The 19,177-nt window shown below is 36.6% G+C and overlaps 1 protein-coding gene and 1 pseudogene across 9 annotated transcripts in view; both read left to right on the top strand.

Moving 5' to 3' along the window:
• HECTD1 (HECT domain E3 ubiquitin protein ligase 1) overlaps nt 1-19,177 on the top strand; it is a 93,927-nt gene that overhangs the window by 10,732 nt on the left and 64,018 nt on the right. For all 9 annotated transcript variants that reach the window (XM_035720137.2, XM_035720136.2, XM_025443883.3 and 6 more), the window contains exons 3-6: nt 14,028-14,262; nt 17,176-17,403; nt 18,179-18,460; nt 18,556-18,826. In XM_035720137.2, the coding sequence (XP_035576030.1) occupies nt 14,028-14,262; nt 17,176-17,403; nt 18,179-18,460; nt 18,556-18,826 (1,016 nt within the window). The remainder of the gene's footprint in view (nt 1-14,027; nt 14,263-17,175; nt 17,404-18,178; nt 18,461-18,555; nt 18,827-19,177) is intronic.
• Nucleotides 11,312-12,591, top strand: LOC125755661 (NADH dehydrogenase [ubiquinone] 1 beta subcomplex subunit 1-like; annotated as a pseudogene).

The raw sequence follows: 19,177 nt of genomic DNA, 5'->3' as shown, positions 1-19,177 counted from the left end.
TAAGCAATACAGAGAGAGTCAAGGCTGGGAGCAGGAACAAAAATAAAAGATGAAATGGATCAAAAGATGTTTTTTATTATCTTTATGAAACCAAATTTATTAGACTTTTGCAGTTAAAATTTTTAGTTCTTTAATAAAGGAAATGCCCAATTTATAGACCATATTCAGTAAAATATTGCCACTTTAGATAACTTCCTTTATTTAAAAAAGGTTAAATTTTATATTGTAAATCTTCAAAAAGCCCAAGTCTAAGTGATATATGGTCTGGAAAAAAAGAATGATAGTTAGAGTATAAAAACTATTACAATTCCCAATAGAAATTATTTCTCTTTGAAACTTCATGAAACTTTTTGGTACTTGTTTTAAGTTACTTATCGCTGCTTTCATCAGGGAAAGATTCTGATATTGCAGGTAGCATTTTGGAAACCATTGCTTAAATTTAAATTCATCGGAAGTTTCTTCTTAATCTCATTTGTGTTGTTGACTGACAGTTCCATATAGGAGTAATCTTAATATTTCCTGATTAGGCTACTTTTAGGTCTATAAAGTAGGTACTAGGTCTATAAATTTAGGTACTAGGTTTACTTATATAAAAATATAAAAATAATTTCTACCCATAATGTTAACAAGTAACTCTTTAATTATTAATAAAATTTTGTGCCATGGATGTATACTTTTAGCATTATTCAGAGAGGGCTGTGATTATGGTATGTGTGATGTTTGTTTTTTTCTTAAATTTATTTAAATTACACACAGTAAAGTTCTGAGTCTTGACAAATGCAGTTATGTAACCACCACCAAAATTGAAATTTAGCACAATTCTATCATCCTGAAACATTCCCTAGAGCTGTCCCTTTGAAGTTACTCCTTCCCCAGTTCCAGTGCTCGACAACTAGCAGTCTGTTCTCTGATACTATAGTTTTGACTTTACCAAACTGTTGTTGAATCTCATATACATTGTATGGTGTTTTGAGTCTGGCTTAAATGTACTGTATTGCATTTGAGAGTCATCTAGGTTGCTGTGGGTATAATAGTTCTTACCTTTTAATTGCTGTGTAGTACCATTTTATGGATGTACCCCACAGATGGTTCTTCCACTTTTTTTTTTTTTTTTTTTAATATTCTGTTTCTTTATTTGAGAGACAGAGAGACAGAAATAGAGCAGGAGCGGAAAGGAGAGGGAAAAACAGGCTCCCCGCTGGGCAGGGAGCCCAATACAGAGCTTGATTCTAGGACGCTGGGGTCGTGACCAGAGCCAAAGGCAGATGATTAACCAACTGAGCCACCCAGTCGCCCCTCCATTTACTTCTTGAAGGACATTTGGGTTTTTCTAGTTTTGGTGATTATGACCAAAGCTGTTATAACCATTAGTGATAAAGATTTCTGTGTAAATAGTATTTTCGTTTCTTCTGCAATTGTTAGAGAAATATCTGACAAGATGTAGAAATTGGCAAACTGATTTCAGAATTTATATGGAAATGCAAAAGACTAGCCAAAACAACTTAAGTTAGGAGACTAATAATACTGTATTTAAATTCCTGTTATATAGCTATAGTAATCAAAACAGTGTGGTATTGATGTGAAGGAAAATAGATCGATGAAATAGAACATAGTTCAGAAATAGACTCACAGAGATACCTTATTTTAACAAAGATGAAAAGGCAATTCAGTGGAAAAAGATAGTATTTTTTTTATGGTGCTGGAACAATTGCAATTGGAATTGTTCCAGTTGTTCCAATTTATCCATATGGAAAAAAGAAAAAAATGAACTGTGATTCATACCTTACACTGTATACAAAAATAAAATTAAAATGAATCGTAGACCTAAGTGTAAAACCTAAAACTATAGAACCTCTAGAAGAAAACATGGGAGATATCCTTTGTGACCCTAGGTTAGGCAAATATTTCTTAAGAGATAAACACCAAAAACATAATCCATAAGAGAATAAATTGATATGTTTGAGGGTTTTTATAACCAATTCTTTGTAGAGGACTGCTTAGGTTACTTATTTCTTTCTGAGTGCATATTTATTTATTTATTTAAAGATTTTATTCATTCGTTCATGAGAGACACACAGAGAAAGAGAGAGGCACAGACATAGGCAGAGGGAGAAGCAGGCTCCGTGCAGGGAGCCGGATGCAGGACTCTAGGATCACGCCCTAGGCTGAAGGCAGGCACTAAACCACTGAGCCACCCAGGTGTCCCCTGAGTGATTTTAGTAGTATGTCTTTCAAGGAATTGGTCTACCAATTCTAATGTGAATTAGAATTTATCAGCATAGAGTCATTTGTAATGTTCCTTTTTCTCCTTTGTGTGTTTTGTAGTGTTCTATTTTAACTTACCTGTTGGTGTTTGGCTCTCTTTATATTTTTTTGATGGTTGCTCTGGGAATTGCAATTAACTAAGAGTTAGTATTTTACCATTGAAAGTAAAATGAAGAAGCCTTACAACTATGGAGATCCCTTTATCCTTTATAATTTTTATGTATCTTAAATCTACATAAATTGAAAATCTGAAGATACAATCTTAAAATTTTTACTTTCAAAAGTCAGTTTAATAGGAGAAAAAAATCTATTATATTTACCTACATATTTATTAGTTCTGTTGCTCTTCTTTCATTGCTGAAGTTGCATGTATATCTCTGGTATCATTTTCTTTAACTTTGAAGAACTTTCTCTAACAATTCTTTTTCTTTTCTTTCTTCTTTTCTTTTCTTTTCTTTTTTTTTTTCTTTCTTTCTGATATTTTTTATTGGGCCATTGGGTGGCTCAGTCAGCTAATAAGTTTCTGCCTTCAGCTCATGTCATGATCCCAGTGTCCTGGGGTTGAGCCCCATTTAAGGCTCCTCGCTCAGTGGGGAGTCTGCTTCTCCCGCCCCCTCTGCAGTTCCCCTTGCTTGGCTCTTTTTCTCTTTCTCAAATAAATAAAATCTTTAAAAAATTAAAAAATAAAGATTTATTTGTTTATTTGAAAGAGAGAAAGAGAGCAAAAGGGCGGTGCAGAGGGAGAAGGAGAAGTTGATGCCCTGCTGAGCAGGGAGCCCAAAGCAGGGCTCCATCCCAGGGCCTTGGGATCATGACCTGAACTGAAGGTAGATGGTTAACCAACTGAGCCACCCAGGGACTACCTCAAGGTAGGTTCCACACCCAGTGTGGAGCCCAACATGGGCTCAGGACCCATAAACTCTGGACCCAGAGATCAAGACCTGAGCTGAGATCAAGAGTTGGATGTTTAACCTGCTGAGCCACCCAGGCGCCCCTCTTTAGCAAAACTTTCAAGGATGTCTGCTGGTGATTAATTTCTTAGTTTTCCTTCATCTGAGAATGTCTTTATTTTGCTGGATATAAAATTCTGGGGTGACAGTTCTTTTCACCATTTTAAAGATATTATTCCACACTTTTCTGGTCTTTATGATTTCTGATGAGAAAATGGCATTTATACTGAACTTTGTTTCTTTGTGTTGCATTTCCTCTTGTGCTTCTAAGGTTTTTTTTAAAAATTTACCTTTGGTTTTTTTGCTGTTTGATTATGATTTGTCGCTGCATGGTTGTCTTTGAATTTATCTTATTTGAAGTTTGCTTAGCTCCTTGAATATGTCTTTTACCAAATTTGGGGAATTTCTTCATCAAATCTATTTTCTACAGCCATTTTTTTTTCTCCTTTCCTTCTGGGACTCCATTGACACAAACGTTACACTTTTTGATGTGTTCTCTCAGATTCTTAACACGATTTCCTTTTTTTCTCCCAGTCTTCTCACTCTGTATTCTTCTGATTGAATAATTTTTATTACCTGTTTAAGTTCACTATGTTTTATGGCTTTTGAGCCCATCTTGTAAGGTTTTCCCTCTACTCACAAACTATTTTTTATTTCTACAACTCATTTGATTCTTTTTCTATTTCTCTTTTGTAAACTTCTGTTTCCATTCATTTACCTTATGGAGTATAGTTACAATAGCTGATTGAGAATCCTCTCTGATAAGTTTATATTATTTTTCTCTTTTCATTTATTGACTGCCTTTTTTTTTCCCCTAGTAGACTCCCATGTGTAGTGTGGAGTCAAATGCGGGGCTTGAACTCATGACCCTGAGATTAGGACCCGAGCAGAGATTAAGAGTTAGACACTCAACCGACTGAGCCACCCATCCTAACTCCTTTTCTTGAGTTGGATAGATCAGATTGTACTGATTCTTTGTGTTTTAAGTTTTTTAAGGCTCCATGCCCAATGTGTGGCTTGAACTCATGACCCTGCGATTGAGAGTCACATGCTCTACTGACTGAGCCAGCCAGGCCCCCCTGTTTCAAGTTATTTTGGATTTTATCTTAAATATTTGGGGTATTGTGAGAGTCTGGGTTTTATCAAAATCCTCTGGAGATAATGTTGATTTTGTTTTGTGTTAGCATGTAGTCAATCTGGTTATTTAGATTGCAAGTTCTGTCTTGCCCTCTGTGGGTAATGGTTCTATTGTTAGTGATTTATAGCTTTTGTTATGGTGTTTGGGTCTACTCTGTACATAATTCATTCAGAGTATAATCTGGGACTTGGGTGGTGGATTATATTTGTCATATACATATTCATTTGTCAGAGTCTTTGCTGCTCTTCTTTAGCTCTGTCCTCCACAGTGCAGTTTGGAGGCCTGCTTAGGATTTGTGTCGGGGATCTTTTTTTTGCTTTCTTTTCTAAGATTTCCCCTGTATCTTTTGGCTACCTGTAGCTCTTTTTACTAGTATTCTAGCTAGGAAACTGAGGCTCTCTTGATGTTATAACTATACTTCTTCCCAACCCCCTCCACACTCTTCTTTGCCCTTGTGCTGGGACTAGACTAGACTAGACTTCCCCCATATTGAAAGTAGTGAAAGAAACAGAGAAGATAATAGGATTCCTCTTATGCTCTTTTGACCACAGGGGCTCCCTTTTCTTAGTTGCCAGTTCTCTCCAGGGCCTTAGATGCTTATGCCATCTCCACTGCACTGTGCATGTCACTCAGGGTTTTAGTAAGAGGCTTAACTCAGGATAGCCTTGGGGCCAGGCAGGGAAGAAGAAGCCTCAGGAATTTCTTCCCACACACTCTGACTCACAGAGACCCTCTTTCTTGGTTCTGAGTTTGTGGTCTGTGTTCTTGCTATGTGACATTTGGGGACTTGACCCACAAGGGGTCAAATCAGAAGAGAAGAGAGGAGAAAAGCCCCTGAAACTCACTTCCATCATGGGTCCTTAAAATTTAAGTTTGGACTTCTTCCCCTAATCCATCTGCTGTGTACTTTTCAGAGTCCTCAGATAGTTGCTTTTCCTGTTTTGTCCAAGGTTCTTGGTTGTACTCATTAGGAGAAATAGGCTATAATAAGTTTGTTGTAGTTAACTTGCCCCAAACTTTAAATTTATTATCTGGGAATTACAAAATATGCTTGTTACAGAAATTTGGAAAATTCAAAAAATCTAGTTTTCTTCTCTGCATATTTTAACATGATGAATACCATAAGGAATGTGATTTTTTTCTTTTACCTAATATTTCTATTAAACAATATTTGTATCATCTGTTTTTAGTAAGTACCTGCATAATCTCTATGGATGTGTCATATACTAAATCATGCCCTTGTTAGATATATAGTTTTTGTCACTGTGACCATCTTTGTATATACACTTTTGCCTGATAACTTTCTTTGAATTCTTCATAATTCATATAAGAGGAAATCAAAGTTTCCTTAAGTTTTAAATAACATTTAATTATTTCTTTTTTAAAATATTTTATTTATTTGAGAGAAAGAGAGTATGCATGTGCCCAAGCAAGGGGAGGGGCAGAAGGAGAGGGAGAAACCAACTCCCCACTGACCAGGACCCTGAGATCATGACCTGAGCCGAAGGCAAACGTTTAACTGACTGAGCCAGCTAGGCATCCCAAATATTCAATTATTTTTTGAAGTCTGGCCCAACGTGTTTGTATATAATTATCTTTTTAGAACTATCTTCAAAATGGTACTTCTTTTGGTAGAGGACCTTATGGCTTTTGGTTGTTTTGAACTTTAGAGTTCATTGTAAGAAAATCTAATTGAAGATAATGTTATAAGTTTTCAGTCCTTGGAGGAATGAATGAGTAGGTTAGTAAATTTTTATTTTTTAAGAGAAAATGGAATGGAGATTTTAAAATAACGTTAATATATGCCCACTGTGGTTTTGTATCTGCCTCAAGTATGTATTCATATAGAAATAAGGTCCATATTAGAAATGCAGAAGTAAAATATGAATGATTGAATTTATTTTGGGATAAATTTTTTGTGATTCTAAGTAGAGACTGTATCCTCAAGTGTTTGTATGCAGGTGTATACACCATACAGCTTTAGGTTCTTTTGTATTTTCTTTTTTTTTTTTTTTTAAAGGTTTTATTTATTTATTCATGAGGGACACAGAGAAAGAGAGGCAGAGACACAGAGGGAGAAGCAGGCTCCATGCAGGGAGCCCGATGTGGGACTCGATCCCGGGACTCCAGTATCACGACCTGAGCCAGAGGCAGGCGCTAAACCGCTGAGCCACCCAGGGATCCCCTTTTTTGTATTTGCTTGATAAGGGTTTGAGTAATTCTGTGTTTAACTTTACGAGTTTATTAATTTTGAGGTGCCTGAGTGGCTCATTTGGTTAAGTGCTATTTGCAGCTCAGGTCATGATCGCAGGGGCTGGAATCAAGCCCTGTGTCCAGCTCTCTGCTCAGTGTAGAGCCTGTCTCTCCCTCTTCTTCTGCCTACTGCACCCCCTGCTTGTGCTCTCTCTGTCTCTCTCTGTCAAAGAAAAAAAAAATCTTGAAAATGCTTCTGGGATTATACTTTTTGTTTGTTTCAACTTATTTTTTTTTAAAGATTTTATTTATTTATTCATGAGAGACACAGAGAGAGAGAGGCAGAGACACAGGCAGAGGGAGAAGCAGGCTCCATGCAGTGAACCCAGTGTGGGACTTGATCCCAGGACTCTAGGATTATGCCCTGGGCCGAAAGCAGGCACTAAACCACTGAGCCACCTAGGGATCCCCTCAACTTATTTTCTATTATTTATTTTTTGATAGAATGTATGTGCTGGAGGCTGGGATGGAGAGAAGGAGAAAGAGAATCTTAAGCAGGATCCACACCCATCGCCCCCTATAAGGGCCTTGATCTCTCAATCCTGAGATGATGACCTGAGCCGAAATCAAGTCATATGCTCAACCAACTCAACTACCCAGGCATCCTCCCATATATTCTGTTTCATGTGACATTGACACGCATTCCCATTGAGAGGGCCTCTTTTTCCCACTGCTTGAATCTGGCCAGCTTTATGAGTATAGTAAAAGTGACTGCTGTGTGGCTTCTAAAGCTGAGCCAACAAAAGTTTCTACTGGATTCTCTTGGGACTCTGGCTTTTTGCAACACAACCACCATACTGTGAAGAAGGCCAAGTAGCCACATCACAAGACTAATAGGTGTTCCTATTAACAAACTGAGGAGAGGTCCCAACTAAAAGCCAACAAATAGTATCCTATAATTTGCTTATTTCTTTAATTAATAATGCTGTGACCACCTTCCCACATTAATATAAATAAACCTAGGTCAATGTTTCTAATGTCAACATAACATCCAATATAGTGAATAGCCATACATTATTCACCATTGGTTTCCAGTTTTTTACTACTTGAAATAGTGTTGAACAATCTTGAAGGTATATATTTACATGCCTGTACCAGTACAGCTGACCCTTGAGCAACATGGGTTTGAACTGTACAGGTCCACTTACACATGGAATTTTTATTTTTTTAATAAGTACTATACAGTAACTGTTTATTCTGTGGTAAGCCTTCTGGTTAACAGGAGGCTATAGGTAGTTAACTTTCTGGGGAGTCAAAAGCTATACACAGATTTCTGATTGCAAGCGGACTTGGGTAATGGGGAGGTCAATGACCCTAACCCCCATGTTGTTCAAGGGTCAACTGTATTTAGGAAGAGAAGATTCTCAGAAGTGTTTCTGTTTGTCTTTAGTTTGATGGATATTATTGAACTTATTTGGCTTCTTTTTTTTTTTTTTTTTTTAAGATTTTATTTATTTGAGAGAGCTCGCACAAGTGGAGGGGAGGGGCAGGGGGACAAGCATACTTCCCACTGAGCATGGAGCCCAATGCAGGGCTTAATCCTAGGACTCCAAGACCATGGCCCAAGCCAAAGGCAGATGCTTAACTGACTGAACCACCCCGATGGCTCCCTGACTTGACATCTAAAAAAGCTTTACCAATATATAATCACATGATGAATCATTAAATTCTACTCCTGAAATCTGTATTGCACTATATATTAACTAAAATTGAAATAAAAACTTGAGGGGCACCTAGGTCGCTTAGTTGATTAAGCATCCAATTCTTGATTTCAGCTCGGGTTGTGATCTCAGGGTCCTGGGATCAAGCTCCGTGTTTGATACCATGCTCAGTGGGGAGTCTACTTGAGGATTCTCTCTCTCTCTTTCTTTGCCTCCCCCCTCCCAAATAAGTAAAGTAAATAAGTAAATAAGTAAATCTTAGGGGAAAAAAAAAGAAAATATGGGTATGTAGAATGGAGATAATGTTATGGATATTATTGGAAAATGCAACCTGCAACATCATGTAATTCAAGTCTCCATCTTTTGCGCATGCTATTCTCCTTACTTGGAATATAAGGGGCTTCTCTGCTCAGCCAACTTCTACCATGTGGTTTATCAAGCATTTTTTATGTCCTGAGCCCTGTACTAACATTTTATACCCATTATCTCAGATCCTTGTAATAACTTTCCAAAATGAAGAATACCTTGATTTAGATAAAATGTCTTCCTTTTTTTTTTTTTAATGTCTTCCTTTTTTGTGAGGTCTTCCTTTCCCCAAATCTCCTATGTTGAATTTTCTCTCTCAGAACTTTTTATGAACATACTTTTTAGATTTTTTTATTTTTTTCTTCTTTTAGATTTTTATTATAGTCATTTATTTTTACTTGATTACGTTATCTTTCTCCCTATTAAACTGAATTTCTCGAGACGAATTATATTCATATATTTATATGTATTTTGTATATTCTTCAAATATTTGAGTATCCACTAGATAACAAGTCTGAGTCTGGTTGTAGGAAAACAGATAAGGCACAGACTCTGCTCTCTAGTAGCTCATGTTTTCATTGATGAGACAGGTGAATGGGAAAATATAATGTAGTTTGATGGATACTTTTGATAGATGGGTTTCACTGAGTGCTCTGAAACTACCCAAAAGGAACATAATTGGGAATGGGTAGTGAGCTGGTTTTTGTGCAGGCTTCTTAGGGAGGTACCTATACCTACTCTTTTTAAGGTGCCTGTGATCATTCTAAGTAGAGATAGGGATTGAGTTACGGGGTGGAGGTAGCATTTTGGGAGTTTTCATGGTATACGGATGAGATTTACATCCATGATGTATGAACAAAGGGAGTTGATGAGACCAACTAGAGAGAAAAGCAGGGAGTTCAGGGCCAATGCCAGATGGAAAAAAATCAAGGGGAAAAAAAAAAGAGAAAAAAACCCAACGGAGTCAAGATAAGAGAAAATTGAAGAAAAAGTGTGAAATACTCATTGTAGACTGTGGAAGAAATGTAGCAGAATTATTGGACATTATGCTCATTTAAGGTTGGTGATTACAAATTTATAATGACCTTAGTTTTCTTGATTATGTAAATCTTGTTTCCTAATTACCCCCTGTTGACATGGATTCAGATGTGGTTGTGGTAGTGGCCTGAAAAAAAAAAAGCAAGAGACTTGAGGATTTTACTCATAAGGTAGGCAAGTGCTATTGAATAACCATAAAGCTCAGGTTGAATTCAAAGACTGAGTTGAATTATCTATCAACATAGGGTTTCTTTGAAAATGATACTAAGAAATTTTTGTCAACTATATGTAAAAGAAAAGCAGATAAGAAGGGGGGAAATCCCTGATGAACAACTGAAGAGACATTTTAAGGTATTACCTGTTTATATTACAGTGGTGGCCAGTTTTTGTTTTGTTTTGTTTTGTTTTTTTAAAGATTTTATTTATTTATTCATGAGAGAGAGACACACACACACACACACACAGAGGCAGAGACACATGTAGAGGGAGAAGCAGGCTCCATGCAGGGAGCCTGATGTAGGACTCGATCCCGGGACTCCAGAGCACACCCTGGGCTGAAGGGAGGCGCTCCACCACTGAGCCACCCAGGGATACCCTCCAGGTTTTGTTTTGTTTTGTTTTTCAAGATTTATTTATTTGAGAGAGAGAGAGAGAGTGTGTGCTGGGGGGGGGGGGGGGGGAGGGGTTAGGGGAAGAATCCTGAAGCAGCCCTGGGACCCTGAGATCATGAGCTGTCCCAAGACTAAAAGTTCACCACCTGACTGGGCCATCCATGAGTCCCTACAATGGCTGTTTTAAAGCAGGATATCCACAATACTTGTTAGTGATTTGTCTTGGTTCATTATGAACTTTTAAGTAATGTAAGTATAGTTCTTTCAACAATTCTGTGCTTTTTTAGAGCTTATTCATTAATATTGGTGTTTCCCATACCTTTTTGCCCTATTTTTAGTTAATTTGTATTCATGAGATGTTGTAATTTGCTTTGGTTCTAAACTGAAAAATTAGTGATTTTGTATATGAATATGTCTAAATACCTTCTCATCGTTGAAGAAGTAACTCAGGAGCCACAAAAACAATTTTTTTTCCTGTCCAGTCGTACACTAGACTTTTTTTTACTATACCTTTATAAAGTTCACAAAGCAGGTTTTCATTATACTGGATATAAAATAAGTTTTTATGTCTGCAGACCATCTTTGTTTTTCTCTCAGAAATAAAATTGATCACAGTTAAAACCTGAGAAACTATGTTTAGAACTTTTTTTTTTAAACTGGTCCTTATCCATACTTGTTCAGGAGATCCGTCATATTTTGGGGAACACAGAACAGTTATTCCCCAAATTGGCAACTGTTACATTTCCCCATGAAATATAGAAAGTTATACTAAACATTTCTCTTTCTATTTTTTGGTGTGGTTTTGTTTTTTTTTTAAGATTTTTTATTTATTCATGAGAGACAGAGAGAGGCAGAGACATAGGCAGACTGAGAAGCAGGACCCATGTAGGAAGCCCGTTGTGGGACTCGATCCCAGGACTCTGGGATCACACGCCTTGAGCCAAAGGTGAAGGCTCAATCGCAGAGCCACCCAGGTGTCCTGGTGTGCAGTTTTTGTACTGGATAAGGAAGTTAGTTGAAGGAGCGCCTGGGTGGTGCAGTTAGTTGAGGTCCCACTTTTGGTTTCAGCTTAGGTCGTGATCTCAGGGTCATGAGATTGAGCCCTGCAGTGGCTCAGCATGGAGTCTGCTTAAAACTCCCTCTCTTTGGTCGCGGGGTTGTTGGTGGTACCCAGGCTGCAGCACTTAAGATGAACGTAATTCAGATTGTTTGTGACCACTGGGTACATATACTTGTGCCTTTGGGGTTTGTCCTTTGATGTTATCTAGACAGAAAGAATGATGAAAAGCAAACTGCCTTCTGGAATAAGAGTTTGTTGTTTAGAAGGGAATTGAGACCCAGGGAAGAAGTCACCTGGAAGTAAAGCCAATGACTAAATTGCAGAATGTTCACATTTTAAAAGTTAGGAGAGAAATAAAAACACATTCGTTATTTAAAAAAAAAAAAAAAACAAAACGCAAAACTCTTCCCCCTCTCTCTGCCCTTCCCCCCCACACGCTCACACTCTCTCCAATCTTTCTTTTCCTTTCCTTTCCTTTCCTTTCCTTTCCTTTCCTTTCCTTTCCTTTCCTTTCCTTTCCTTTCCTTTCCTTTCCTTTCCTTTCCTTTTCTATTTTTAAGATATTATTTATTTATTCATGAGAAACAGAGAGAGAGAGGCAGAGACACAGGCAGAGGGAGAAGCAGGCTCCACACAGGAAGCCCGACATGGGACTCGATCCCAGATCTCCAGGATCAGGCCCTGGGCTGAAGGCGGCGCTAAACCGCTGAGCTACCGGGGCTGCCCCTGTTTATTTATTTTTTAAGATTTTATTTATTTATTCATGAGAGTACGGAAGAGAGATAGAGGCAGAGGGAGAAGCAGGCTCCCTGTGGAGCAGGGAGCCTAATGTGGGGCTTGATTCCAAGACCTGGGATCATCACCTGAGCTGAAGGCAGACAGTGAACTGACTGAGCCACCCAGGTGCCCACTTCAAATCAATCTTCAAAAAAAGATGAATAATTTAAAATTTTTATTTTATTTATTTTTGTTTTTAAATTTAAAAAAATGATTTATTTGTTCACTTATTTTAGAGAGCAGGAGAACACAGGTTGGGTGAGGGCAGAGTGAGAGAATCTTCAAGCAGACTCCCTGCTGAGTTTGGAGCCCTAGGCGGGTCTCATTCTCATGACCCGTGAGATCATGACCTGAGCCAGAACCAAGTAGGTCACTCAACAGACTGAGCCACCCCTCCTGTGCCCCCATTTCTTAAAATATTTAATGTAAAGTATATGGTGGACCCATTCTTGTTATTTGAATTGAAAACGATCAGCTTCAACATTTTATTCTTATTCAAAAACTACTGTTTTCTAAAAAAAACCCAAACTAGTTTTTAAGACCATGTTGTTCTCCAGCAGCATTAACATTTTTATAGTTTCTTTTTTTCTCTTCAGTTTATTATATATGCATAGGTAGACAGCGCCAAAAGTACTTTAAGATTCTGATGGAGGGCAGCCCTGGTGGCGCAGCCGATCTCTCTCTGCATCTCTGTGAATAAATAAATAAAATCTTAAAAAAAAAAAAAAAGATTCTGATGGACTATTTAGTCTTCTGATCTTACCTGAGAGCTAGAGGCCTATCTCCTACAGTGTAGCCTCAAAACATTTCCTCTTTGGGAAAATTATAGGTGATTGTGTGACGTAGCTTGCCAGTGTTGTGGACTAATAAAAACCACCTGTGTTTAATCAATGACTGGTCAGTCATTGAATGCAAGAACTGTTCTAAAATCTTTGATAATATTCCTGATGCCAGGCTCCTTAAGTTCTGATTAAGTAGATACATAATAGTTATTTTGATGTTCACATAGACAGTCTTAGAAAGCTACTAAAGATAATATACTCCTAAAATTTGGAGGAAAAATAATTCCACTAGACCATTTAGAGCACTACGTTTTGTGTTATCTGTAGCCCATTTAAAGTTTAATTTGTGCATAAAACTTAGAATTCTGTTTTTGATATCATATAATTGAGATTTCTACTAAATGTACATTATAGTTTTTATATTTCAAGTGTTGATAAAATATAGAGAATATTATTGGTACCTCACAAATTCTGCTTTTGATCGAACTGTCGTCTTATATGGGTTTATATAGCAGGTATTAGACTATTTATAAGAGAAAAGTTAGAGCTAAAGTCAGTTAGTTTAATATTGTGCCAATGTACTGAACTGTTTTAACGTGTATAATTTCATTTAACTTTCATATCATACATAAAGTAGATATTTTTTAGATACTGTCTTTGCTTTACAAATGAGGAAACAGGACCAGAAGGGTTACAAAGATGTTGTATGTTTTATCCTTACCTATTAAATGCCAGGTCAGCACTTATTCCCAGTAAAACATGAATTAAACAATGTTCCTGGCCTTCAGAACCTTTTAAGGTAAATAAAGAAATAAAGTGATAGATTAAATAGTGTGAGCACTGTTTGTATAGGCTCTAGGAACATGAAAGTACCACTTAGTGATTTGAGGAGGTTAGGGAAGGTTTTACAGAGCAGTTGATGTTTGAACTGAGTATTGAATAGGAATTTTTTTTAAACAAGATTTTGAGTTAATGCTGCTACTTTAAACTGTTGATAACTTGATATTTTCAGCATGTGAGTATTCTGGAAAGGAAAGCAATGTGAGAAATATTACCTAGTACACATCAGACACAGTATTGAATGTGATGCATTGTTACAGTTTTTATTTATTATTTTGTTAATACTTTGATGTGAAGAATTTAGTAATACGATTTTTTAGGTGTAATACGATTTTTTTCTCTACAGATGTCCTCCTCGCACTTTCTTACCAGCCCTCTGCAAAATTTTTCTTGATGAAAGTGCTCCAGACAATGTGTTAGAAGTGACAGCTCGTGCCATCACGTACTACCTGGATGTATCTGCAGAATGCACCCGAAGGATTGTTGGGGTTGATGGAGCTATAAAAGCACTTTGTAATCGTTTAGTTGTGGTTGAACTTAATAACAGGACTAGCAGAGACTTAGCTGAACAGTGTGTAAAGGTAAGTTTTAAGTATTTATTGGCCCATTTGAAGATGACTAGAGAATAAAAAATACATTTCACTAAAAAAAGAAAATTTTTTTCATTATTCTTACTTTATTGAGAGTGGTTGACAACAGTGGAAGTCACAGTCCTTGTGGCACCAAAAAAGATCCCATAAAGTTTAGGAAAAGAAATCTTAGAAGTTTAGGAAAAGAAAATTGTAGGTCAGTGATACTGCTCTTTTGTGCTGGTTCTTGGGTTTCTTGTAGCTTTTGAGATAGGTTATTCCTGTTCTTAGCCAAAATGATTTTTTATGAAAGTAGTAATAACAGCAGCTAATACTATCAGAGTCAGACATTATACTAAACACTTTACATGTGTTAACTCATTTAGTCTTTATTTTTTTTAATTTTTTTTTTAATTTTTTTTTTTTTTTTTATTCATGATAGGCACACAGTGAGAGAGAGAGAGGCAGAGACACAGGCAGAGGGAGAAGCAGGCTCCATGCACCGGGAGCCTGACGTGGGATTCGATCCCGGATCTCCAGGATCGCGCCCTGGGCCAAAGGCAGGCGCCAAACCGCTGCGCCACCCAGGGATCCCTCATTTAGTCTTTATAACAATTTTATATGAGGCAGGTGCTGCTAATATCAGCATTTCTATATTTTATTTGAAAAAATTTCAAGCATATTGCGGTTAACTAACTTGATTGGTGGTGATACAGATAATTCGTGGCAGAGCCACGATTCCACTATCGGAAGAGTAGGAGTTTGAACACTATCGGAAGAGTAGGAGTTTGAAATTAGGAAGTCTGGTTTGTGGGCCCATGAATTTAACTATTTTTCTGTACTTCCTTTAGAGTAGCTCTTTTGTTTTATTCCTGTTGGGACTAATTATAAATTTTATGTGACTTTAAAAAGCACCAGCACTGGGTCAGTAGTTTATTAGAACTACTTGAATTTATGAAAAGCTATATGTGATACCGTAACCGACTGAATGCAGAAGTAAATATGAGGATCTCTTATCAACAATGCTACTATTTTCACTGAGTTTCTATCTGTTCAGGAAATAATTATTTTCATTAAAATGTATGTTAAACACATAATGAGTTTCTTATTTCAAGTAAACATATGTTCTAAATTTGTTTTAATATCTAATATAGTAAAGATAAATAGATATAACCTACATAAACAAAGGCTCTTTGAGGGCCCCTCGATAATAAGACTATAAAGGGATCCTGAGGCAGAAAGTTTGAAAACTGCTGACCCAGAGCAGCAGAATCATAGTAAGAATGAAATAAGAATCACAAATAAAAAATCATGTAAAATCTAAATGTGTTCATCAAGTAGTTCTAAAATAATAATAATAATTTCAAACTTTCTTGTCTTTCATACCCTGCTCTTTTTTTGTTCCCTTTTCTGATTATTGTTATTATTCTTAAATGGTAGTATTTTCTTTTTTTACCTTTTTAAAACTATAACTTTGCTTAGATAATCTCATCTATCAGCATTAATACCATTCATTTGTATATATCCCTCACATCTTATCTCTAGACCTGACCTCTTTCTTGAGGTCCAGACTCCATATTCAAAGGCTTTTTGAATAGCTCCAACCAGCTGTTTGAATTAATAATATTTTACTGCAGATTCAGTTATTTTGATAATTGGCATCAAATTCACCCAGTCACTCTAGGCAGAAACCTGTGCTTTATCCTTTATTTCCTTTTTTCCTCTCCATACATGTAGTTATTAATGAAGTGATTTTCTAGTTTATTTCCTTTTGTCTCTGTTGTTATTACCTTAGTTAAGCTATCATTCTCTCTTGAATATTAATGCTTGAATTTATTTTTACATTTGCCTCTACACTCTCCCTATGCCCCATTCCCAGTTACTAACTGGAAATATCATCTTTTTCTGCTTAAAACAGTTTTCTTAAAACAAGTTTTTTTTTTTTTTTTTTTAAAGCTTTTATTTGTTTATTTGACAGAGAAAGTGTGTGCACAAGCGGGATGCGGGGGGTGGGCAGGAGAGGGAGAAACAGGTTCCCTGCTGAGCAGGGAGCCCATTGTGGGGCTCAATCCCAGACCCTGGGATCATGACCCGAGCAAAGGTATCCCAAGCACTTTTTTTGCTTAAAGAATAAAATCTAAATTTTCTGCTATGTCCATAAGATCTGTGGACTCTGTTAACTCTTTAGTGTTCTACCCGAACCCCTTAAGCATCAGCATAATTTGGAAATAAGAGTTAATTTTTAATGTTTTAACATTCCTAGAGTGTGAGGATGATGAATGTAATAGCAAGCATTATTTATTTATTTAATGTGTAAGACCTGTATAAACTTCTGCTAAGTTACTTTAGTTGCTTAACTTACTATGCAGGCTTCACCATCTGAACCTAGTGTCTAATATGGTAGCCATATTTATATTTCAAATGTGGCTACCCCAAATTAAGATATGCTGTAAGTATAAAATATACTTGGGATTTTGAAGACTTAATACATAAAAGAATTTGGGGCACCTAGGTGGCCCAGGTGGTTGAGCATTGGACTCTTGATTTCTCCTTAAGTTGTGCTCTCATGGTCATAGGATCAATCTCTGTGTCAGGCTCCGTACTTAGCAAGGAGTTGGCTTGGAATTTTCTCTCTCTCCCCCTCTGCCCTTTCCCCTGCTTGTGTTCTCCCCCTCTCTAAAATAAATTAAAGTAAAAACTTTTTAGAAAGTAAAATAGCTCATTTTTTAACTTTGATAACATGTTGAAATGATGATGCCTTACATACATTGGCTAAATTAAATATATTCAAATAAATTTGTTTTGCTTTACTTTTTAAAATGTGACTACTAATAAATTTGTAAAGCATGTTGTGCTTTCTGTGATGCTAGAAAATTAAAATTGGACTTACTGCATTCTTTTATTAATTTTCATTTACTGTTGTAGGTGTTAGAACTGATATGTACTCGAGAATCAGGAGCAGTGTTTGAGGCTGGTGGTTTGAATTGTGTGCTTACCTTCATTCGTGACAGTGGACACTTGGTTCATAAAGATACCTTGCACTCTGCCATGGCTGTGGTATCAAGACTCTGTGGCAAGATGGAACCTCAAGATTCTTCTTTAGAAATTTGTGTGGAATCTCTGTCTAGTTTATTAAAACATGAAGATCATCAGGTAAATAAATCCCTGTTATATACTTTGTATTCAAAAAGTGATTTTATAGTGTCTCCTATTTATAACTCTGATACACTGTTATTTCAGCTTTTCACTTGATGAACTAGAGGTAATTCCATTTTCTCTTTTTTCTCATTTCATATTTCTGTATGGTAATCTTTGTTTTGGCAGTGAGACATTTTAAGTTATAGAAGTGATATGTTTATTTTTTTAATTTAAATGTTTCAGAAATACATAATTTTTAAAGCTGCATTATGCTCAGTGTGATTTGTTGACTCAGCACAAGTTGCTGACTTAAAGAGATAGTTCTCACTGAAGTAAAATAACACAGTATTTAAAATCTTTTATGTGTAAAGTTTTTTTTTGAATTAGATTTTAGAAAATAAAACTTTTAAATGCCTTTTTACTATTTTGTTAATTATTTTTGGTTGATATTCATAGATATTTTGGCAGAATTGTTCATAATAATAGTTAATATTTATTGAGCTTTTACTGTCCATCTAGATTCTTTATGTATGTCATCTTATTTAAGGTTGGACAGTGAATTATAGGTACTTTTATCTCCATTTTACAGATAAGGGAACTGAGGCCTTGAGCAGTTAAGTAATAACCTGAGGTCATACAGTTGGGCAGAATGTGGACCCAGGATTAAAATCTAGGCAGATTATATGCCTTATATCGTTGCTATAGCTGGCATTCTTAAATCTCAGTAATGAAATTAGCAGTACCCTTTTTAGGAACATTTTATCTATATGCATATTCTTTACATCATTAGGTTTCAGATGGAGCCCTACGGTGCTTTGCATCACTAGCTGACCGATTTACCCGTCGTGGTGTTGACCCAGCTCCATTAGCCAAGCATGGATTAACTGAGGAGCTGTTATCTCGCATGGCTGCTGCTGGTGGTACTGTATCAGGGCCATCATCAGCTTGTAAACCTGGTCGCAGCACTGCAGGAGCACCTTCCACGGCTGCAGATTCCAAATTGAGTAACCAGGTGTCAACAATTGTAAGCCTGCTCTCAACACTTTGCAGAGGCTCTCCAGTAGTCACACATGTAAGAATGTTTTTGAATATGTGATTTTTAATCTTTCAGTAAAAGTATTTTGCATAATGTAAATATATTAAACAGTTCTCCCATTCCGTTTCTAGGATCTCCTGAGGTCAGAACTTCCAGATTCAATTGAAAGTGCATTGCAGGGTGATGAAAGATGTGTGCTTGATACCATGCGTTTGGTTGACCTTCTCTTGGTGCTATTATTTGAAGGACGAAAAGCTTTGCCAAAGTCTAGTGCTGGATCTACAGGCAGAATCCCAGGACTTCGGAGATTGGATAGCTCTGGGGAGCGCTCACATCGGCAGCTTATAGACTGTATTCGAAGTAAAGATACCGATGCACTTATAGATGCAATTGACACAGGAGGTTGGAAAATATTTTTTAAAATATAAAAAGAAAACAGATAGGAATTATATAGGCAATTTCTAGTTTCTAGATTTTAGACCAGTATTATTAGCAGTTGGGCCAGATAATAGAAAGGCCACCAACCACCTCTGCACCCTTTCCTCTCCCCATGTATATAATTATCGGCCTGGTGCATGGTAAGACCTGAGTAAATGCCTATTAACAGAGTAAATGAAATGAATAAAGGAAACTAGTACCCTGTTGAATTGTGTTATATATTTAGGTTTTTGGTTTTTTTTCTTCTTATTTTATCTTTATTTTTAAGGGCCTAAAGCCTTGTGAATCCTCAGTGGTTTAAAAATTTTAGAATAT

Source organism: Canis lupus, chromosome 8 (genome assembly GCF_003254725.2).
Source record: "Canis lupus dingo isolate Sandy chromosome 8, ASM325472v2, whole genome shotgun sequence".
NCBI lineage: Eukaryota > Metazoa > Chordata > Mammalia > Carnivora > Canidae > Canis > Canis lupus.
This window is presented reverse-complemented; position numbering and strand designations above follow the sequence as displayed.